Below are 23,454 nucleotides of genomic sequence, written 5' to 3' on the forward strand. Positions count from 1 at the left end.
TTCTAGGACCATGGTCTCCTCCCCACTTAGGATGGGCAGACTTACCCTTTGGGTTTCCTTGGTGAAATGTCAACAGGAGGTCCGAGCTGAGGTGTATCTTTGGGGAACATGTCCACCCACATTTGTAGACGGCCCTTGTCAACAAAAGAAGATTTCCTTTAGCTTTGAGAAAGGGCAGGGCATGAAAATTGACTATTCATTGTGTTAAAACATCCCTTTAAAAGAAATGGATGTTAGATATGATTTGGTTTCTCTATATACATGTGGCCTATTTGTTAACGATGGTAGAGGGGTCCCCCTCTCTCTTCCTTCCTTCCTTCCTTCCTTCCTTCCTTCCTTCCTTCCTTCCTTTCTTCCTTCCTTCCTTCCTTCCTCCTTTCTTTCTTTTCTTTCTTTCTTTCTTTCTTTCTTTCTTTCTTTCTTTCTTTCTTTCTTTCTTTTCTTCCTTCCTCCCTTCCTTCTTTGAGCTAGACTCTTATGTAGCCTACACTGGCTTTGAACACATCATGTACTTAAAGCTGGCCTTGAACACTTGATACAGCTGCTTCTACCTCCCAAATTCTGGAATTACATGTACTACCATGCCAGGGATAACTTACATTGTTATTAAGAATTTACTAATGCATAAGTTAAGAGCTGAGGAAAGGTAAGAAAACCTTTATTGAGCCTCTACTATGCAATGGACATGGCACTGTGCACTTGATATATACTGTCTCTTAAATTCTTGGATATCAGTTAAGTTTCAAAGTTTCTCAAATGTTGAAGTTCTTCTAAAGGGCTTTGATAATTCAAATCATAAAAATGAAAACAAAACAAAACAAAAACAGTACTGCCCAGTTAGGTATACAGACCTCTTGAAGTCTACTAAACCTAAATGTCATGCCAGGGTCCTTAAGATAGATTCGAGGGTTCAGTCGACCCCCTTTTATCATCTTCTCAATGTAGATACATTTAATAAATCTTTCTTTGCTTTTCACTGTGACTTTGAGCTGCCTGCTGAGGGTGAATGGAGACTTTGAGTTACCCACTGAGGGTGAATGGAGACTTTGAGTTGCCCACTGAGAGTGAATGGAGACTTTGAGTTGCCCACTGAGGGTGAATGGAGACTTTGAGTTGCCCACTGAGGGTGAATGGAGACTCTGAGTTGCCTACTGAGGATGAATGGCCAACCCTAATTCCCTTACGCTCTGGCCTTAATAATGCTGGCAACCCTACCTGCTCCATTCCTGGCTTATCCTTGTGGTACAATGGCCGAGTTTCTATGTGCTCTGGAACCAGCCTACACCCAACCTCAGGTATGTCCTCCCAAGAGTGTAACACCTTGAGGGCCAAGTGTTCGTAAGACTCCACCATCTCCTCTGCAGGGAAAGAGAAGGAAAGAGACTTGTTAGGTGCTGTTCCTCCAAAGAGTGAGTGCTGTAGATGCTTCTTAAATTCTTCCTGTAACGATCCATTCTAAAGACACTAGGGGGTAGGAGCAAAGGAAAATAGAAAATGGGAAGAGCTGGAGGTAGCATGGTATGAAAGAGAAAGAGACCAAATGCAAAGACAGAGACCTGAGATGAGTCAATTGATAAGAAGACAGAGACAGCAATCAAACCCTGGAGTGGGGATTACACACACACACACACACACACACACACACACACACACACACACACATTCAACCAGATTCCTGGAGATCCCACAGATTGGAAAGATGGATGCCAGACACTAAAAAGGGTATGTTTGCTAACACTGTGTTGGGAAGGCCTAAGAATCAAGGTGGCCTTAAATAAGGTGGTAGCCCAAGGTGTGTTTGTGGACATCTTTGTTTCCCCAGGGATCTCCCAACTATAAACACCTATACTTCATTCTACCAAAGGAGGTGATTCATGACTTAAAAGATAAAAACAAAAACAATAATAAAAATACTGGTGAAAAGAATATCACAAAACAAGACAAAACTATTGAAAGAATAAAATATTTTTTGACAAAGGTTATAATGGTGAAAAATTGCTATGAGATAATCAAACCTGACTTTATAGAAAGGGACTACAGAAACAATGGCCTGTTGGCAATAATTACATTGGTAAGAGCTGATAGAGCTAGACAATCAATGAACAAAATCTTTGTTTTAGAGTTTAATTGTTTGGGAACTGACCTTATGAACGTAATTTCAGATTTTTGTTGGGCAAAATGGTAACTATTTAATCATTACTTAATCAAATGTAGAGTTTTGACCAAATAATTACATCACTCTAAGAGTATATGGTGAAGAAGAAATTTTTTCAACAGAAATACGCATCAACATGTCACCAATACACTGTCTAAACAGCAATAACTCTGCATGCAAGAACCTACAGTGTGTTCTTGGGTCCAAAATAATGAAGCAAAGAGTAATCAATGAAACTGGTGGAAGTCCATAGTGTGAAATGGTCTCTACCACCTTAGTTTGACTCTGTAGCAAAAGTGTGGAAAATTTATACCAGAATTGTGCTGTGTCATTAAAAATGACTTTCATCCCCTTACCCCAAATTTATGGAAGCTTCTTCGGGATCTCCAGGGTGTGTCTCATGATACTCATGGGAAAATATCCATCTTTTGATGCTAAGATAAGATAGTTTGGCACAGCACTTGCGGGGCAGCGGGTTGGACCTAGTGTTTTGCACTGTGGGGTGTTCACTTAAAGCTGTTTCTTGCTTTGCACACTTACAAGTCCTTAACAGTTACCAAGCACACAAGGCACAGTTAGCAGAACTTGGTGATCGTGAGTCTTGTCATTAGCCTACTTGATTCTCTGTCTTTTCTTCTGGGAGCACGATTACTTTTGTAATCAGGTGACCTAATGTCCCCAAGCCTCAAACACCACTGGATACAGCCTTTTAAGAAAGAACAGCGCATCAGCAGAATGCTGTGCTGGGGCTTACCAGAGTCTTCCTCGGCAAAGGCTGTTTTTCCAGAAAAGACCTTGCTTCCGATCTGTATCTTCCCGGGACGAAAGTGTGGCCCGTCAAGCTTGTTGTCTTTGCAGAGCTTGGTCAGGATTTCTGTGGGTTTGGACGTGTCCCTCCAGGCATTGTACCCTTCTCTGAGAAGTGGAGGAAGGACAGACAGATGAGGTGAGGCTGGCTGCCCTCTAGGGGAACACCCTCTGAGATCCGCTTTCATTGTGCGGGTTTTCCTCACACCCACTCATCCGTCTCTACACCTGAGCTACTGCTTTTGGCTTTGTTTCCTTTTCTCCTCTTTCTAGTCAACCGGTCAAGCCCCTTTGCCTATGTACAGCTTGCATGGAAGACAGGACTTCCAAGCAGCTTGACCTAAAGATGGTTTGCAGGAAATGTCGAGTTTTTTAGAAGTGATAATTCTTCTTAAAGAAACATTGAAGTGAAATTCATATAACAAAATTCATCATTTTGGAATTGACTTGTACAGTGATGTATATAGTCACAATATCATGCAATCACTTCTTGCCATCACCCTGAGAGAAGATCCTGTATCCAAACTGCACGCACTCTCCAGTCCCACTTCCGCGCTCCATTAGCTTGGGTCAGTCTGGTTTCCTGCTGCTCTGGGGTCCAGGCAAGTTTAGCCTGTGTTTGGTCATGTGTGTGCTACTTAAGGGGAAAGCCCGGCTTATGACCTCACTGTCTCTCCTGCCTTCCTCTCCCTCCCCTCACACAACTCATCTCATAGACTCATGTCTCAGGCAGAAGGTTCTGACGTGTTTTTCTAACCAGTGACTTTCCTGGTGGGCTCTTCTAGGTCTCCCCAACCCTTTCATCCTTTGAGGAACAGCTAACTTGGAGGAAGTGGATCACAGGATGGGGGGGACTATGGTTCCTCCTCATCCCCGGCATCCTGGCCCACCACAGTAGGAACTGCCACTATCAACTGTCCTACAGGTCAAAAGTCACTTGGCTATACCACTTTGCAACACGTTCATATGGTGGAATACTATATAGGCCCAGTAAAGCAAAGACTCCAGCAGTATTAAATGGTAGTTATAAATCCATAAGCTGCAACGTGAGGACAATAAACAAGTTACAAAGCGTGGAAAGCATAATCCAAGTTCAGAAGCAAATAGTATAGAAAAATACTAAAAGGAAATAAGCAAAAACCTTTATATAAATAATTTTTATTAATTATGCAAAATAGTAATTTATGCAAGTTATTTATTTATATTGACAAACTATGTAAATTAGTTTCCATTTCCCATTTAGGAAAGTAGTTTTTGAATTACAGAACGGAACTACAATGAATGTCTATATTTTCCTAGCTGTAATTTGTAAGATTTTGTTAAAAAATATAGTAAGATTCAGCATACATTAAAAGAAAATCAAGCTGGTAGCCTACATTTAAAAATAAAATTGAATTGCAAATCTTTGTAAAGAATATTGGATCCACTCTTCCCGCACGTATAAAGTGGGGATAATAATACCCCAGCGAGTTCTGGGGGGAGCTGATGAGTTATTCCATGCAAAGCTCTTCAAACAGCAGGCCCTAAGCAAATGCAGCTGTTGTTTACAGAATGCCGAGACACTGACGCAAACCATTGTATTAACCAGTCTTCCTCTAGCACCGTCCGCCAGGGAATCCGGACCACCAGAAACAGGTGAACACACAAGCACACCACAGCCTGACTCTTTACTCTTGAAGAACCTGCCCTGGGTTTTAAACCAGAGATGCTTCCCCAGGCCAATTGGCCCTCAAATGCCTGGATCAGTCTCCCAATCCAGCTCTGCTGATAGGATGGATAAACGCATGCGCAGTCCAGATCCCCTTAAGACTGTGGCCCTGGGACACCAACAGGGAACAACTTACATCTCGTATTGGCTCTGCAAACCGCAGATGGCTCTGTGTTTGCTGTAGAAACGGTTCTCCAAGTCGATCTTGGTCTCCCCGATGAGGTCATCTGACCCAATCATGTCGTGGTCATAGATCAGGATGGAGAGCAGGGACTCCTTTGGGAAAGTGGCCTGAATCTCAAATGACCTGAGTGCAAGCAGAGGGCTGGGAGTCAGCAGTGTTTGGCAATATGGTGCTTCACCAGCTTTCTTTCAGTTAGCTTCCTGCCCGGGTGGAGGGACTGACCGGCTCAGCAATTCAGTCAGCACTGACAGGAATCTGTGTAGTACAACGGACTTCTGATTCCTTCGTCAAATTTCAATAGACAATGATCTGCCTTTTCACAGGCCATATCTCAGAGTTGCTTACTGGGGACTTTGGTCTGATTTTCAATCTGATTTTGGACCTGGTTGTTAAACACTGGGGATGTGACTTAATCTCTTTCACCCTCCTTGTATGAAAATGAGAACAATCAGGACTCCTTTAAACATAGTGTGGCGGTTAGATGCAAGGTTGATCATATAAAACACACATTTCACTTCCAGCTTTTCAGCTCAGACCCGGTAAGAACATTATCATTCTTTTCGGTCACTGCTTTATCGAGGAACACCAGCTGGAGTTTTCAAAAAGAAAACCTTGCTGATGGAAACAAAGACTCGCAGGCTGTCTCCACAAGACGAAGGGCCCTGAGAACAGAATACCATTCTCGGATTTCTGCATCACTGGAGCTTGCTCTTGGCCTGCAGAGAATAGATATTTAAAGGCTATTTCTTTGAGCTGCAAAGCATGTCAGAATTTTTTTTTTTTATATCCAATACCTCTATTTTGTAGATAAGGAAGACAAACTCTGGGGAACCTAAGTGAAGAATCATAACTTCCTGAACTATGTGATGGGATCCTAAGTCTAGTGTAGCAGAGACGGCCACACATTCAAGAGACAATTACCACCCGCACCCGCACTCCAGTGAGAAAAACAGACAATTTACAGCAGCAGGGATCATAACTGATGGGGTAGGCTCTGAACGGCCCAGATGGGGCTGCACAGGGATGAAATCCATGTGCTCTTCATCTGTTACGCATGGTAGTGCCTCCTTGACTTCAAATCCTGGCTTCTAGGTTGCAATGGCTATTCTGGAGGTTCATTAGAAGCAAGCACCCAACATCCATCACTGAGTTTTGCTATCACCACGGTAGCCATCAAGGAAGGGCTTAATAGGAAGGCTTCACTGACCCTGGTAACGATGACAGAGGATTTAATGGCTCTGGCACGTCTCATCAAGCTGCACTTATGGTTTAACCTTGCCTGAATTTACTGGAGCTGCCATCCAAAAAGTTTGCAAAACCACCATCCCAAGATTGGATTCCTGGTCTCCCCGGGAACTCCTAAGCTTACATCAGGTCATATGTCGGTGATAACACCACTAGATGTCATTGCTTGAGCAAACGCCGAGACAGCATAAGTGTGCAGAGGTTCAGAGGCTCAAAGCAAAGATCCCCACTGTTCCTTTGTTCATTCATTCATTGCCTAACTTACTGTTCTGGTGTTTATCACACCGCCACTATGTGACAGGTCCTGAGCGTAGAATAATTTCCTATAAGTGAGGTGTACACAAGAGTGGCAGGAGATGGCAGGAGCTGAGATGGAGTCATAGGCAAAAGAGAAGTCCCTTCACCTGGACCTAGACAGCAGAGAGTTCTCTGGGCTCTAGACCTGGAACTCAGACCTGCCCGTCCCCTGTTTCTATGGGATTTGCCACAGTGTCTTAATCCCCCATTCATTTTTCTCTCAGTAGTCACAGGATCCCTGAAAAGCACAGAGTGCAGAGAACCTGGTACAAGATGGATTTCCAATAACTGTGAGTGGTGTGTGTGTGTGTGTGTGTGTGTGTGTGTGTGTGTGTGTGTGTAGGGAACCAAGGAAAGTGGGCAGATGAGAGCCCGGCTGGGACCAAGGCCTGCAGAGGTGAATGAACCATCAGAGTCAGTGAGCTATTTTAGTCACCCAAGTTCAGTAATTTGGGATCCCATTGTTTTCAAGGCAATAAAGACTATGGGACACTTTGAGAGCTATGGAAAGAGCTGTCAAAGACTATGGTCATACTCAACTTCAGAACGATGTGGAGTAGCGGAGTCCCAGCGGATGTCACCACCACATGAAGGAAGTTTGGTCTGTGTACCTATTCTTTCACTCACTCATTCATTCCTTCACAATAAGACACATAGTCAGTACTCAGTGTGTGCCGGGCGCTGTCCACAGGGCTGGGGAGGCGGTGCCGGCCTACATGAGTTCATGCACCAACAGATCTGATCTTCCAGTAGAGAGAAGATGGCAAATGAACACACAGACGAGTAAACCTATGCCAGAAGCTGTGAAGGAGAAAGGAAGGCAGCTCAAGGAGCCAGGGTGTTAGTGGAAGGGGCTGTGACAGTCTCACATGAACACCCTAGCAGGTGTTCCCCTCAGGAGGGGGGTCCCTAAGTCACAGGTTAGGCACACATCCTTCTGGAACACAGTAGGACTAAGCCAAGAATGTATGTTCTGAGTAACAATGAAAGATGTGTCCCACCAACCATCTACCCCTGGAGAGGCTATGAAAGAAGCCCTGGGAGACTGTATGTTGGTGTGTGTGTGTGTGTGTGTGTGTGTGTGTGTGTGTGTGTGTGTGTGGTGCATCCATCACACTGGCCTCCTATATTCCAGAGCCCTTAAATAAGGTTGATAAACCAAGTCTAACTCATGTCTGGGGAACTGTAATGGCAAAACGCAGCAGTGGTTACATAAGTGGCAGATCACAGTAAAGGTCATCTCTGGATCAGAGAAACAAGGATAAGCTTCCCTGGTATGTCATTTTAATCGTTCCCATTAATCCAGACAGGCCAGGTCGTTTATTGCCTATTTCCTTGGCAGCAATAAAATCTGAGAAGCTGATTCTGGTCAAATGCCATGGGGTCCGAAGCCAATACAGATGGATCTATGAATGTGTATGAGTCTGGTGGAGATTTCATCCTGTGCCCTTAGTTCCTCAAGAGAAACAAATTAAACATACTTCAGATATTGCTGAAGTCACCAAGGAGGAGGGAAAGGTGGCAGATGCAAATTGAACACTGATAGTGCTATAGATGTCTCGCATGTTCTTCCAAATGAGTCTAGCTAAGGTTGGGTGTCAAAGGAGTTTAGCTAGGGTCGGGTGTCACAACTGCTTTATAGATGAGGAAAGCGCCAAAACAGGTGGAGTTAGCTTCATGAGGTTGCACAGTGCACATGACAGTGAAACCCTGGTTCCAATTCCAAGGGCAGTGGTAGTCAGAGCACAAACTCAAGCAGGAAACGTGTATGATATGCCATTATAAGGTCAATGGCGTGTGGCTGGAGTGATGGCTCGGTGGTTAAGAGCACTTGTTGCTCTTGCAGAGGACCTGGGTTTGGTTCCTAGCACCTACATGGTAGCTCACAACCATCCGTAAGTCCGATTCTAGGGTATCTGATGCCATGGGCACTGTACACACGTAGTGCACATACATACATGCAAGCAAACATATACACACATGAGTAAAATAAATAAATCTTTTTAAAACTTGTTGCCATGTAGCAGAAAATTCCTGTGTCTAGTTCTACTGCACACCCACACATACAGTGTATTTTAACAATTTGCAGGAAAATAAAACACAACTATGGGATGTCAGTTCAACTTTTGGACCTCAGGAGTCACGGCAAGTGGTTGGCAAAATGATATGATGGAAAAACTCTCTCTAATAGACCAAAAACTCAACCATCTGGCTTAGTCCTCTCTAATTCTGAGTGGAATGAATTTGCATGTGAATTTTTTCTTAACCTCTTTGGATCTCAGATTTCTTGATTGTAAGAAGAAAACTCTCTCTACAGAACCAGGAGGTGGTATCCATGACCCTTCAAGGTACTTTTAAGGTCTAGGAAATAGCTGTTTCAAAACTATGTGTCTGAAGATCACTACATGCCAAATCCCAAACAGGAAAACTTTCCACATTTCATGGACATTTAGTTGGCTGTTATCAAGAACACAAGTCAATATTTAATCCTCAGCTACTATTTTACTTAAGACACACATCCACATACCATTTCTACTAACCCTCCAGGAAGACAGAGGCAGCCAATGCAGGAAAGATGATATAACCCAATTGGGATGGCCACTGACCTTCCAAATACTGGATTCAGTTGTTTGGGGATGTACTTGTCCCGGTCTTTGATTTCTGTTTTGCCAAGTCTGAGGACAATGTAGGGGTCTGATTTGCCATCTGGATCAGCTGGGCTAAGATTAAATGCCTGGAGAGGAAAAAGGAAATGACTCCGACTGTTGTGGAATTATTAGTTGAAGATGTGTTACATTTGTTTATGCTGCAGAACATTTGTTTAATGATGCAAAGATGTGTTGCATTCTTTTGTGTTGCATTTGTTCAACTCTGTGAAGCTGTGTTACTGTGCATGTCTAAAACACCTGATTGGTCTAATCAAGAGCTGAGTGGTCAATAGCAAGGCAGGAGAAAGGCTAGGCGGGGCTGGCAGGCAGAGAGAATAAATAGGAGGAGAAATCTGGGAAGAAGATGGAGGAGTGAGAAAAGGAGGAGAGGAGGACTCCAGGGGCCAGCCACCCAGTTTTACAGCAAGCCATGGAGTAAGAAGTAAAGAAAGGTATACAGAAATAGAGAAAGGTAAAAGCCCAGAGGCTAAAGATGGATGGAATAATTTAAGTTAAGAAAATCTGGCTAGAAACAAGCCAAGCTAAGGAACGGCTTTCATAAGTAAAAATAAGTCTCGGTGTGTGTATTTATATGGGAGCTGGGTGGAGGGCCTCCAAAGAGCAAAGAGTAAAGAACAACTACATTTGACCCAGTGGCCTCAACCCTGGCTTCACATGGGGACACTTGGGTGCCAGGTTCTATCTTGAGATGTTCAGGTTTTCTGGATCCTGAGCTTTGGTACTTTGAAAAGCGTCTCAGAGTTTTAGAGTGCAGCTAAAGTGAAGAACCACTGCTTTAACACCCTAGTCTTGGTGTTAAAAAGAACCATACTGGCCTCATCTTTCTCTGCTATCACCCACCCAGAGGAAACCAGTCCTTAGCACACGGCAGTGAGGAACACACCGGAAAAGGATGCAGAAGACATGAGCCCATGCTCTAGTTCTAAGTAATTGTGTCATTGTGGACAAGTCACATTGTTTCCGGATCTATTTGTAAAACCATGGGGGTGGCCCTAAAGACCCTGACCAGCACCATTGGTGCCCATGGGCATTACCCCATGAGTCTTGCCTTTAGCCATGGCTCCCTGAACGGTGATGTTTCAGATCATGAAGCCTGATTCCAGACTGGCTGGACCTCAGGCTGTCAAAAGTGAACACGGTGAAAGGAAAGACCGTGGTAGAAGGCCAGTAAGACATGACATCAAAATTGAGAAACTCGGTTGTGAAGAAAGCTGAGAAACATATTTAAGACTATCTCCTGCAGACAGAACAGGGTACGCAGATGAAGCTACATATTCAAAAATGTTCTCTAGAGATTGCTTAATAGTCAAAATTTGTAAACAGATCACATACCAAAGCGCAATCCAAATCAGCCACTCCCCTGTTTCTCCTTGTCGAATCACTGGTATTTAATTCTCTATACAGCAGTGAACTCTAATGCAACCTGTGCACATGGCTGTTCCTTCGTTTATTTTTATATTTCCTAGTTCTTATGCCACTCAGAACCAGCATGTGATCTCCACAAGAGTACTGTCCTGTTCATTACTTTATCTCAACGACATGGAACATAGTCTTCTTAATATTTGTTGTATGAACAAGTCTTATTATATCTACTCAAGAAAATACCACATGGCTGCTAAAAGGAATGAAATCATATACTGATTTGGAAAAAAAAAATCTGTGCTAACTTCTGAAGTGAGAGGAACATAGTGAAGAACTTTGATTTCTTTCTGTTTGCATTTTTTTTAGTTACTTTTAAAACAACTTTTTAGTATCTCTTAAGTTATTTTAAAATCAGTGTATTACATAACCAGCTAATTGTATATTAGTAAGTAATAGAGCCGGGCAGTGGTGGTGCACACCTTTAATCCCAGCACTTGGGAGGCAGAGGCAGATGGATCTCTGTGAGCTCAAGGCCAGCCTGGTCTACAGGGCAAGGTCCAGGACAGGCTCCAAAGCTACACAGAGAAACCCTGTCTGAAAAAAATAATAATAATAAAATAAAATAGAAAAAAAAGTAATAGGAAAACACACACAATCACCACTGCTAACAAGGTCCATGCCAAACATTGGCTCTCCATCTTGCAGTGACTTGGTTGCTAATGAAATGTGGCACAGTCATTTTTCATTCAAGTCCCTCCTGTCCTCAACTGCAGCCCAAGCCAGACTTCCTTCATGCTGCCCACCCCCGCTCCAGGCAGGAACCTGGTCCACAGCAGCCCTGACCTCCGTATAGAGAGTCCTAACCAAGAGAAGTGCAGTAGGTGTTGTGTCCCGTAGTACTGTGATTCAGTGAGAGGAAAAGGTGGGGGCCGGAAGTGGAGACAGCGCAAATGACAGTTCAATAGATTTGTTTGTTTCCTGAATTCTCTGGGCCTTTAGCACTCATATGAACTTCGAGAGCCTCCCGAGTTGGAGAAGAAAAATCAACTATTGAACACAATATTTCTCAAATTTACTTGAACACACACTCTATCTCTTGAGGAATGTATATTAATTCTCTCCCAGGATGCCAGGAGCATCCTGAACGCCATTTTGAAAAGGCTATTGTAGAGCACCCTGTAGGCAGCAATTCATGATAGGCTACCCAACAAGGTCTGAGGTTTATCAGAAGCACTGCCACCCTTCCCAGTTAGCCTGCTCTTTTGAGGACAAAGACTCCACCACAACCTGCACCCCGCCCCCCAGCTGTCTGATGGTGTGGAGGAGAGAAGGCCATCCAAGAAGCACGATGCAAGGACAGTTCATTTTCCCCTCTCATTATTATTTTTTTTTCTTGAGACAGGGTCTCACTGTGTGCTTGGCTAGCCTGGAACTCTCTACATAGGCCAGGTTGGCCTGGAACTCTCCCTCCTGAGGGCTGGTACTTACTAAAGGCTTGTGCCACCACATCCGGCAATTTTGCTTTTCTTTTGTGTTTTGTTAATGCTCCTCATAAGTTATATAAGGAACATGAGGAGAGGGAGCACTGAATAAGAATACTGCAATCAAAGAGAATCACAGAAATGAAACTCAAGCAACGAGCTAAAGACAAATCCATGACCCATAAGGATGTGTACAACTGAACGTCATGCTTGGTTGTCCACTTTCCCTATAAGTTAAAAAGTTTTACAATTAAAGTTTTGTGATCCATTATCAAACCAAAGGGAAGCCTAGAGAACGTAATGTTTTGAGGTTTTTTTTTTTTTTTTCCTTTTAATGCATTCAAAACGAAACTTCTGACGGCAGCAGTGCACCAGCAAAGCCATTGGGGGGAGTTTCATTGCCCTGTTGGGTCCTGGGTGTCGTTCCTGAGCTCTTCCTCCACGGTCTTCCCTCTGAGGGTTCTACTTCTGATTTGGTTTCCTTTCCTGCTGGTAGGTAACCTTACAGAGCTGATAAAGCTGCTCAGAGAGGTCCTGTATACCAGGAAGTGAAAAGCCAGGAGATGTCCGTGTTCCTGAACGACCTTCACGCCCTATAATCTGGGTGATCCTAACGGCATATGTTGAAGCCTAACTGTATTGGAGCTATGGCTGGCTATAGGCAGGTGACTGAAATAAATGATGTCACAGGAGTGGAGCTGTAGATTTCAGACGTTGCTCTTTTGCTCTCCACATTCACATCCCCAGAGGAATGGCCACGTGAAGACATAGTAGCAAGGCAGATACCTACAGGCCAGCAGGAGAGGTTCCACCAGATGCCGACACCACCAGGTAATCATGGACTAAGTCCCCAGAACTGTGAGATATACATTTCCATGGTTTAAGCCCACTTGTGGTGTGGGAGGCCATCTGGGAGATCGGCTCCCACATTTTACCCCAGGGTACTCTTGAGGAGTGAGGGATAAGAGATTTAAATAGAAGGATAGAGGAGAGAGAAACAGAAATACTAGATAACCTCAGGAGGTCCTGGATCCCTATTCACCCCCCCTCCCCGTTTCTTCTAAAGGGTATTTATAGGAATGCCAAGAGGTGGAGCAAAATACCTCCCCCTAGCTCAGCCAAATGTACACTCTTCCAATCACCTAGAAACCATGCACATGGTCAAGCAATCCTCTAATGCAGCCCTGCTGGATAAAGCAAGCTCAGATCTTACTAGGAAACCTTTGTGGGCCTCTACATTGTGGTATTTTGTTCCGGCAGTGTGGGTAAGCTAACCCCCCCACTTAGATCAAAGGAGGATGGCTTACCGCGACAACGTACACCCTGATCAGTACTTGAATGGGATGATTGGGTGGAATTCCTTGCTGGATTCTCAGCTGCCCACTGTCCTCTGAGGTAGAATCCTCTGGGCTTTTGTAGATGCAGAAGGAGCCCTGGAACCACAGAACATAAGCCAGAAAGCAGAATGGTCATGTGACCCAAGAGAAACCACAGTGAGCCCAGTGGTGGGAAAATGAACATAGCCCAAGTGGGCTAGTGCTGCCCTTTGTCACAAGGGAGGGGGGATGTCCTTGGGCAATTTATCCAAGCTGCTTACCTCAGCACTTATTTGTGGTACACTAATGCCTGGGGTCAGTATGTTAATGCTCTCATCACAGGGCCATTGCATGAGGAGTGTGACAGAGGGGATCTGAGTGCTCTTTGTGTGTGGAATGCTGTGCCCAGGTTTCCCTACTGTCTCCTCCTGTCCTGAGTACGGTATTCCTCTTTCCAGACACAGCCACTGAAGCTTAGGGAGGTGACGTATATTGTTCAAGCTACTAGCTACTGTAACAAACAGGATTTAAATCCAGGTTGGCAAACCGAGTCACTCAGGTTATTTCAGTATGCCATGCAGCATATTAAAGGCCCAGCATGCAGTAATGAACTACAGATATTAGCAACTGCTTTGTGATACTGAAAACCTAAGTCTGCCCCCGAAAAGTGTTTGTACTGTTTATGTTGCTTTTTCAATTGGTAAGTCTGCATAGATCGAGTATTTAATGTGTTATGGATGGGACAGCAAAGGACAGTGGTCCTTATGGGTAGTGACTATGTCTTCTTATATTATACACAGTAAGTCTAACCCACTGGCCATGGATCAAAAATATCTCCCAAGACTGTGGCTGGGCCTTGTGTGGTTCAGAGAAGGTACTGGGTGGGCACTGAGGAGCCTTTACCCCCATGTCACATATCACAACCCCATTGTTAGAAATGAGTTAAGGCTGGCATTTACAGACAGAGACAAAGAATGAGATCCGCATGGGAACCTGCCTTGAACTTTCCTATGACTCGGTCTCCATCTAGACCATGATCATCTTCTGTAGATTTGCCTCTGAAGAGTTCGAAGGTCTTCACCCAGTCTTCAAAGTTGTTAAATTCACTCTCAAGCTCACCATCATATATCTTTAGAGAGAAGCAAGATTATATTAAGAGGACAGAAGGTTAATTACTCTATCACCTTTAAATTCATTCTCATTCAAAGTTTGAAAACAGACAAATCCTTCACCAGAATATAGCAGAAGTGGCCTGTGGCTCAGTGCCCAGTAGAGTCCTTGTTCCCATCTGAAACCTTATGAGGATAGCCTTTAGTGACTACATTTCAGCATTCTGGTCTTCCGAGCTTCACCAGAACCATCCATTTCTGTTTCCTGTTAGCCATGAAGGGAATAGCTCTCCTCTACCACATGCTCTGGACACCATGATGACCTGTTCAAGCACACGGGCTGGGCACGCATGGCCTGATCCCTCTGAAGCCATGAGCCTTACAAGCCCCTCCCCACAGCTGTTCCCTCGGGTATTCAGATCAGAGTGATGCAAAAATGTCCAATAGAAAAGGGTCAGCATTTGTTTAATGTGGAAGATCAGAATTCTCAAAAATTGGCCTTGAAATATGCCCCAGGGAAAACGTAAGCGACTGCTTGTTGATTTATCCTTAACAAGATAAGGAAAACATTCAGCTAAACACTGCTAAAGCTAACTATTATGAATTTTATAAAGCCCTTTGCATAAAAATTTGAATTCCAAGAAGTATAGCCAACTGAAAACATTTCAAAGAATTATTTATTTTTATGTATGTGAATGTTTTACCATCATATATGTGTGCTATGTGTATACCTAGTGCCTGTGGAGGCCAGAAGAGGGCATCATAACCCCTAGACTAGTGGTTGTGAGCTCCCAAGTAGATTTTGGGAACCAAGTCTAGATCCTCTGCAAGAGCAGCAAGTGCTCTGAACCACAGAACTGTCTTTCCAGCCCATAAAACAGGTTTAAATATACAGGCATAAACACAACAACCCTTTTTATGTTTAATTGATGTTATTGGCCATTAAATATAGACTGTAGTACTTTTAGGAAGTTGAAATCATTAATATTTATTAATTCTTAACACATTTAAAATGACAGAATGTTTATTTTTGTTATAATGCATGCAGATATGAATTTTCCAAGTGGGAAATAATATATAGACTTTAGAAATGCAAAGTAGAATTCAATTTGAGGTTTAGAAATATAATTAAAATGCTTATTCAACTTTCCTCTCAAAATTACTCAACTTGATCATCTACATAAGTAATTGTTGGACTTCAAATTTTCACATCCGTACATACATCTCTAGCTAAAGCCCTCTCACTAATAGGGAAATTGGTCTGATGGAGCTGATTTTAGTTAAAACTCCTGCTATTTTGAGCGTGCACATAAAATAGTGCCCCAAGAAGGGTTGAAGGGAACTTTTACACTGTAAATTATCTCCCAGGTTGTACATTATACCCTTTCTGAATATAGGGCTGTGGAGCAAGAAAACGGACAAGCTTTCTTGTCTTGGCTTACCTGCACATTAGACTTTATTTCCTCACATCAGTGACTATAATGAAGACAGTGTGAGTCAGTTCAAAGAAAGGAATCACTACAGTTGACTGAATCACCAAGAGAAGCCTGGTTCTGAGCTCTGCACCCCACCCACGGAGGCCCTTGGGCCCACAGACCTTTAAGACAGCCAAGTTCGGGATCCCACCATTCCCATCATCTTTCAGTTTCTTCTTGAGCATTTTGTCTTTCTTCTTTTTGGGGCCATCCTCTATATCCAACACCACCTCGTCTGGCTTTGCGTCTGTGGATATTCGGCAGAAATTTTTATCGAATTGTTAACCACAGGGTGACTACATCAGCCCTGGAGTCTGTAGCATATGTAAATACAGTGTTTGTGGCTGCCCTAGGGCCAGGCAAAATGTTAAGTGGGTCAGGTCTGTGCATAGATGCATTAAGCCAGGCCAGAGAAGGTACATTATTTGTTCTTTCCCCCAACTAGCAGAGAACAGACCCTGATTTTGGATAATTCTAAAGCTTTCTGTTACCTTCCTTCTCAAATGTCCTCGGGGTCTCAAGAGTCATCTAGTTCAACATAAGGCTCAAGTATGTTAAGAGTCTTATCCAAGGTCATGCTAATAACATTTTTTTAGTATATTTTTAGCAGCATCATGTGAAGAAAAAATGACTAGAGATGGATGTTGAGCTCTGCTATTTCTAGCTGTGTGACCTTGGATGAGTAACTTGACCTCTTTGTATCTCTGTCCCATCGTGTGTGTGATGAAAATGCTGTTGGAGATGGCTGGACATAGGAAGAATGTGAAATGAAACACATTAGTTAGGAGCCAGGCTCTCGAGGATGTGCGTGCGTGCGTGCGTGCGTGCGTGCGTGCGTGCGTGCGTGTGTGTGTGTGTGTGTGTGTGTGTGTGCATGAATGTCCATGCCGTCTGAACCATTCTTGGCTGCTTGCTGTTACTGCTGTAGGTAGGCTATAACTGGAATTGAGCTCTTGGTCATTCCCCAAGCTTCTTTTGTTGGACTTCTGCCATATCAGATCTAACCAATCCTCGCAAAGTGAATTTTAGATCCCGAATCCAGATCTTTCCACTCAGCACTATTCATATTTATCTTGTTGGTTTGGGCCTGTGCTTCCAGCTTGATCCTATTTTTATCCTGCTTCTTCTAAATGAAAGCTCTGCATGGGGCACGAGCCAGTCAATTCCGGTAATTAATTTGAATTACAGACCAGTTCAGCTCCAATACCTATGAGCCTTTCTTTTCTGATACTGTGGGACTGACCCAAAGCATGCCAGGCGGGTTCTATTCTCCAGCCCTCTGGATGACCTGTGACGTGTGTTGCCATTTTCTTTATGTGGACAAGGGAGCTGAGCTATAACACATCTGTCATGACTTCCACTCGTAATTCTTACTCTGATGGCCCTGTTCTACATCCAAGAAGCCCCCAAATAGCCACTCACCTGTGGCCCTTTTCTCCTTCGAGTTGTTCTCCTTTTCCTCAAAAAGAAAAAAAGAGGAAATAAGATTATCGATACTGCTATATTTAATTTACTAAGCCCAAGTGCTACCAGCTTTAATTTGATTATCCCAACTCTCTGTATCCCCAGGAATGCCATTTTAAGAATATTAAAATAGTCCCCAAGAAGTCTCCAGAATGAAGCCTCACTGTGAAGACATGACTCCTAGCTGCAGTGGGGATGTCCTAAGCCTAGAAAACAGGTTTCTGCACACCCAACAATGGTGTCACCAAGGGGAAGACTATTGTTCTCTGTGACAGGCTTTTCTAAGCTATAGAGAGGACAGATCGATTTTACACTCCCCTGGACCAACCCACAGCCTGCCCTATGAGTTTCTCCTGCTGGCACGTTGGGCCCTTGGGTGGGTACCAGGGCTTGAGGAGGGTAGTAGAGAAACAGTGAAGAGTTAACTATTCGTAGGAAGTGGAAGCATCCATCCAGCAAAAGGAAGGGGGTGGAGGCAGGGGCTAGTGTTTGATTTGTTAACTCACTGTACACCAGTGTTTTTGAGTAGTCCTGCATGAAAATGTAGTCTCCCCAAACTAGAGTCTCAACAGGCTCAACTGTGGTAGCATGTGACCAGTTCTTACTTTCTTTTTAATTTGGTGTTGATAAATGTTTAGGAGGCATCCAGGCAGTGGGACTGGGTCCTGTGCTCATTGCACGAGTTGGCTGTTTGAAACCTGGGGCTTATGCAGGGTCGTTTGGCTCGGCCTGGGAGGTGGGGACTGGACCTGCCTGAACTGAGTCTACCAGGTTGATCTCAGTCCTTGGGGGAGGCTTTGCCCTGAAGGAGGTGGGAATGGGGGGTGGGCTGGGGGAAGGGGGGGCAGGAGGGGGGAGAACAAGGGAATCTGTGGCTGATATGTAGGACTGAATTGTATTGTAAAATAAAATTTAAAAAAATTGGTCTCAGAGCTTTAACCTGAATTTCCAGGGCCCTGGCTCTCCGGTGTTGGGACTTGATGCTTGTCTTAGTCCACGTACATGGGGCTCTGTGGTTCCTCTGACAACCTACCAATTATTGCTATTTGCTATGCCAAGATCATCCTTTGCTTGGATCATTTCCCCTACAAAAGTAGAATCCTGCTGAAGCCCTGATGCTCTGTGGCCCGGGGATCCCCTGCCCCTGCTGCTCACTATTGAGACCCCTCTTCTCCATGCTGATCTCCCTAAGTCTCCCAAGGTCAGAGCCTGTGTATACTGACTATACTGAATATCCTTCGAGGGTCTCCAACAGAGCTTACATACTACACCAGCTCCAGCCAGAGGGTGGGGATCTCGTAATCAGGAACCCCAGTCTTCTAGGATTTTCCCTAATGCATTTAACATAGTTTTTAAAGTTAATCTTTTTAAAACTTAGTTATTTGATAATTCATACAATGAGTTTTGATTCACCCCCTCAGGTGACTCTGTCCAAATCTACTCCCCCTTCCCTTCCCACCCAGCACTGTGTCTTTTTCCCATCAAGGTCAATGTGTGATGCCCAAACGTTCTTGGATGCTCAGCTCTCCAGGGACCATTTACACTGCACCCATCCTTTCAAGGCTCAGGAATCATTGTGGAGGAGAGAGCCGAGAGAGTGTAACAGCCAGAGGTGGTAGATGACTACCACAAGAGAAGTACATCTTCCGGACACAACAGCTGCACATATGGACTCCCATCAGCTGTGACAGCGTCCGCAAGACCCATGCAAGCCCAAGTCAGACCAATTCCAGCATGGAGAGAGGATTTGCGTCTGAAGTTCTGCCCCTAACTGAGGAGCAATTGTTAGTGGTTAGGAGAGGAAGGATCGGTTTTCTCTAAGAGTTTAGCCCCTGATAAGTTGGCCAGACCACAGTGGAATGCCAGCCAGGGTCATATTTAAGCCCTGAGGCTCTTTATACTGAAATTTAAAGGGAGATTATGGCCTTGAGGGAGGAAGGAGAAGATGCCATGTTCTCCCTGACCCCTCGACAGTCACAGGCAGGAGTCTCTACCTTCTGTGCTTTCTTTAGGGAGGCGTCGTACTTAGACCACCAATCAATGACATTCTCAGCGGATTCATCTGCTATGGTCCTCTTCCTCCTTTTGGTGGATCTCCGAGAAGGCTTCCTGGGATCTGGCTAAGGGACGAGAGGTAGGTTACTAAACTTGTCACGTGTAGGATCCAACTGGTTAGCTGAGGAAGACTGTGTGTAGATGCCCAGTGAGAGGTGGGCAGAGGTATCTGTTGGTTTTGTGGTAGCAGTTTTCCATGCTGCTTCAATAAATGAACATTTAATCATATTTTCAACCATCCTTTAATTAATTCAGCCAACGATTACAACTTTGTCCAACTTTGGAGATGCAGTGGAGCTTCCACACAAGCCCAGAGAGCTCCAAGTGCAGCGGAGGAGATAGCGTCCCAGGCCATGTGGCACAATGTCATGGGACAGAACGGGGGTTGGCTGCAGACAGACTTGGGTCAACAATCTCTAAGCAAATCATATGAAATGTGTGACTCTTGGTTTTCTCAACTAAAGATGATGACACCAGCCTACTTCCCTGTGGGAAAGTTCTAGTGACGGGAAGTAGGAACTCCACAGCTAGCATCATTTCTCATTTAAGAAGTGCAAGTGAGTGCCATCTAAAACATAAGCGGCGGGTGGCAGAAGAGATTTAGTTACACGTAATAACTATCAATGCGTAGCTCAGAAAGGAGGCATTTGAGGAAGACAGCTGTCTCCAGGAGACTCATCATGCACCCACCATCCCTTCTCTCCCCAGCATCTCTAGTGGACCTACTGTGTGCCAAGTATTCTACCACGGACAGGAAATATAAAGACACGATGTTAACAAATCAAATCCAACCTGGGCTAACCGGTTTATGATATTCACAAACTCCAAGACTGAGGATGTACGTAAGTGTCTGGTTCAAAGCTAGGACAATGGAGAAAACCTGGTGAGGGGACACTGAGGAAGGATGTGATTGGTATAGCCTGATAAACATCCCCATCATCAAGTCATACTTGCTTTTGCATTCCAGTTTTTACTGTTTACCAGGCAAGAAACTCCTTAGGATTTTTTTTTTCTTAATTTTGAGACAGGATCTCACTATGTAGCCCAGGATGGCTTTGAGTTTGTGATCCCCTTGCCTCAGCCTCCTGAGTGCTGGGATTACAAATGGGTACCATTACAGCTGGCAAGGAAAAGTTAAAAATGATCTTAGGGTTTGAAATTAAATCTGTGACCGCAGAAGACCGACAGCATCTTTGTCCTGTGGCCTTTGGTCCTTTCCACCCTCAGAAACTCACACCCGTATTCTAACCAGGACCAACCGTGCTCAGTTCTGAGCTCAGTGACTGGGTGTGTTCCGGCTGCTATGGCAGTAGACACCTTCCCGAAGCCCACTTAACTGAGGGTGAAGAGTCTTCCTCCTCTTTAGAACTCAAAGGACACATCTTGATCATGTCTGACCGTGAACAAAGGAGGTTCCAAATGTCTGTGCAGTAGTCCTGGGTGAAGGAAGCCTTGCCTTTCCAAGCTAATGAATTTCGAAGAGTTTCTGTCCTGTTAAATATTACTGTCACATCTGACTAACTCTTTAATTTCATACACAGTGACTTTCCAACCCTGCAACAGTACTTTGAGGCGGACAGCAGTATCTTCATTGTGAATGAGGAAACAGATACCCAGAAATGTGAAGTTGCTGGCTCAGGGTCACATAGCTAATGAATGGCTGTGTTTTCCAGTGCAAATTCCACCGAGCCTGGCAAATAGGAAGCGGATTACACTGACTGACCTTGACTTTCCCATCTTTTGGTGGTTCCTGGGATACAGGTTTGTGCTCGGGCTCCAGCATCGGAGAGGAGTCAGGGATATCGACCAGAGTGGCTGTCTGGGCCTGGGCAGAGTCAGGTACCACTGTGGGAGGTGGCTCAACATCCACGTAGACGTGATCTGTTGGGGGATCCTGGGAGGAGCTGAGTTCAGAAGACTCGATTGTTGCTAGTGAATCTGAAACAACTGAATGAAAGCTCATTCAGTTAGTCAGGAAACACAGCGGTTATAACTAGCTTCCAAAGTGACAAATTCTTGACATTTCTGAACCCCGTTTTCCTTATTTTTAGGAATACAGTAACTATTTTCCTGGGGGTTAAAATGAGACCATCATGTATGACATCTTTTGTACAATAGGCAATCCATAAATGGCACTATTAATTATTTATCTCTTAGAGAAACTGTGGACACTAGGATCACGAAAGTCAAGGTTTAAGGCACAGGTCCTCTGCATTGATGGTCTCTCCCAGTGTGTAAATCTGCAGAGATTTTGAGGTTTCAGAAGCCATCAAGCCCCCAAGTGAGGGCAGTACACGGGGCTCAAGATCACATGCGCTTAACAGAAAGCCGAGTTACAGCCTTGGAATCTATGACATTCTAGCTGGGCCGCTGATGTCATTAAGGGTCATAACACTTGTCCGGAGTTACCAAATGCCCTCTGCATCTCATGTTGTACAGCTCAGCACTGGTGGGTGTGTTTCAGCCTGGAGTTTCCACAGTTGCCAAGGCCTTCAGAGGCTCTCATTCCTCTGCTTGCAGCAGCAAAGTTCATCCAACACACTCCCATAAGTATCTACTCTGTGCTAGACACAGATGCCCAAGCTGAAGTAGAAACCCACTGAATAGCAAACCCCCGATAACCAAACAAAGCAAAACCTAACCCTCCAAAATTGGATAGTAGGAGGTGGAGAGGAGGAGGCTAGAGAGCGGGGTGCAAGAAGAGGCAGAAGGGGCTCCAGTGCAGTAATGGGAGAGATGTAGAGTGGTGTTAAACAGCACAGTGCTCCAGAGCGCCCTCTGTCTGGATTCCATACAACTTCATGTGCACATTCCCTGAGACCAGTAGTCTCACTCCTGGATAAGTAGGCTGGAGAAATCCCCACACAGCATCTTCCCGTGGGAAACACACACAGGCACCTTCATCACAGGATGGTTGGTGAAAGTAGAGATTTGTGAACAACTTAAGAGTCCAGTCCAGTTCAAAAGGAAAGGAAAAGGGAAATACGGTGGAAGCAGTGGGTAGTCATAAGCTAATGAGCACATGGTAGTATGGATGGATATTAGAATGTAGCATTGAGTGAAAGGAACCAAAAAAATGTTATAACACCCTATCATGTATGTAGATCAAATGTGCTTAAATTTATGAGGGGCCAGAAAAAAATGGCTCAGTAGCTCAGAATGCATACTGTGTTTGCAGAGGACCTGAGTTAGGTTCCCAGCACCCACGTCAAGTGGCTCACAGTCACCTGTAACTCCAGCTCCAGGGCATCTGATGTCTTCTTCTGACCTCCATGGGTGTTATACTTGTATGTGTCTGTCTGCACACCACACACACACACACACACACACACACACACACACACACACACACGTGCGCACACACTCATTAAATCTTTAATTTTAGAGCAGTGTTGATGAGAAGTCTACACTGGGGAGGGGTCTGGCAGACAGGCATAGGAGGAGAGGGGCTCTGACAGAGAAGACTTGAACAGCTCAATGATGCTGCTGTAGCAGGGAGCTGAGTGGTGTCATTAACTCTGAAACCTGAGAACCAAAGGTGGAACAGATTAAAATAACACCAAGCATAAAGCCAAGGAAAATGGCAGAGAATGGGGGCTGGGGAGAGGAGTTTAAGGAATACTCAAAGATGCCTCAATAGAGGGTTCGATTCTGACGTGAGAGAATAAAAGCGTAGATTCATTAGAAAGGCCCAGCCAGCCACGTGAGCACTCTTTGAGGCAGAGAGCACCGGACACACCCACAGCCACCCCGATTCTACAGTCCTTTTCAGTCTAGGAGACAGGATGCTCTTCCTACCTCCATCCGTCTGTGAAGTTAGGGCAAGGGGCTCTCTGGATTTACACAAAAACTGTTTCAAGCAGTTGACGGTGTAGGTGCCCACGAGGGTGCTTCTCCCGAAAGCTCTCCAGTCGACCACACAGATGCTGAGCGGTGGGTGCAGGAGCTCATTCTCAGGCAGCTCCTGCAGAAGAGGTGGGGGGGGGGGATGCCACTACCTGGGTGGCTTTGTCTGCTCTGGCCCTGTGGACTCATCTATAGGCTGCTCTGACCGGATGTCTGCCTCTCTTCTCCTTGCCTTGACATTCTAGTCTTCAGACCAGCTCGGCAGCTTGCCCAAACTCTGC

The 23,454-nt window shown here is 44.7% G+C and overlaps 1 protein-coding gene across 1 annotated transcript in view; it reads right to left on the minus strand.

Annotated features, from left to right (window-relative positions):
- Nucleotides 1-23,454, minus strand: part of Fer1l6 (fer-1 like family member 6) — a 119,609-nt gene that overhangs the window by 18,406 nt on the left and 77,749 nt on the right. The window contains exons 24-35 of the mRNA XM_059247020.1: nt 23,126-23,291; nt 21,051-21,274; nt 19,267-19,392; nt 17,231-17,267; nt 15,931-16,055; nt 14,222-14,353; nt 13,216-13,341; nt 9,003-9,130; nt 4,807-4,977; nt 2,910-3,070; nt 1,216-1,358; nt 46-134 (exon numbers count right to left, since the gene is read on the minus strand). Coding sequence (XP_059103003.1) covers nt 46-134; nt 1,216-1,358; nt 2,910-3,070; nt 4,807-4,977; nt 9,003-9,130; nt 13,216-13,341; nt 14,222-14,353; nt 15,931-16,055; nt 17,231-17,267; nt 19,267-19,392; nt 21,051-21,274; nt 23,126-23,291 — 1,628 coding nt within the window. The remainder of the gene's footprint in view (nt 1-45; nt 135-1,215; nt 1,359-2,909; nt 3,071-4,806; nt 4,978-9,002; nt 9,131-13,215; nt 13,342-14,221; nt 14,354-15,930; nt 16,056-17,230; nt 17,268-19,266; nt 19,393-21,050; nt 21,275-23,125; nt 23,292-23,454) is intronic.

Source organism: Peromyscus eremicus, chromosome 20 (assembly GCF_949786415.1).
Source record: "Peromyscus eremicus chromosome 20, PerEre_H2_v1, whole genome shotgun sequence".
Taxonomy (NCBI): Eukaryota; Metazoa; Chordata; class Mammalia; order Rodentia; family Cricetidae; genus Peromyscus; species Peromyscus eremicus.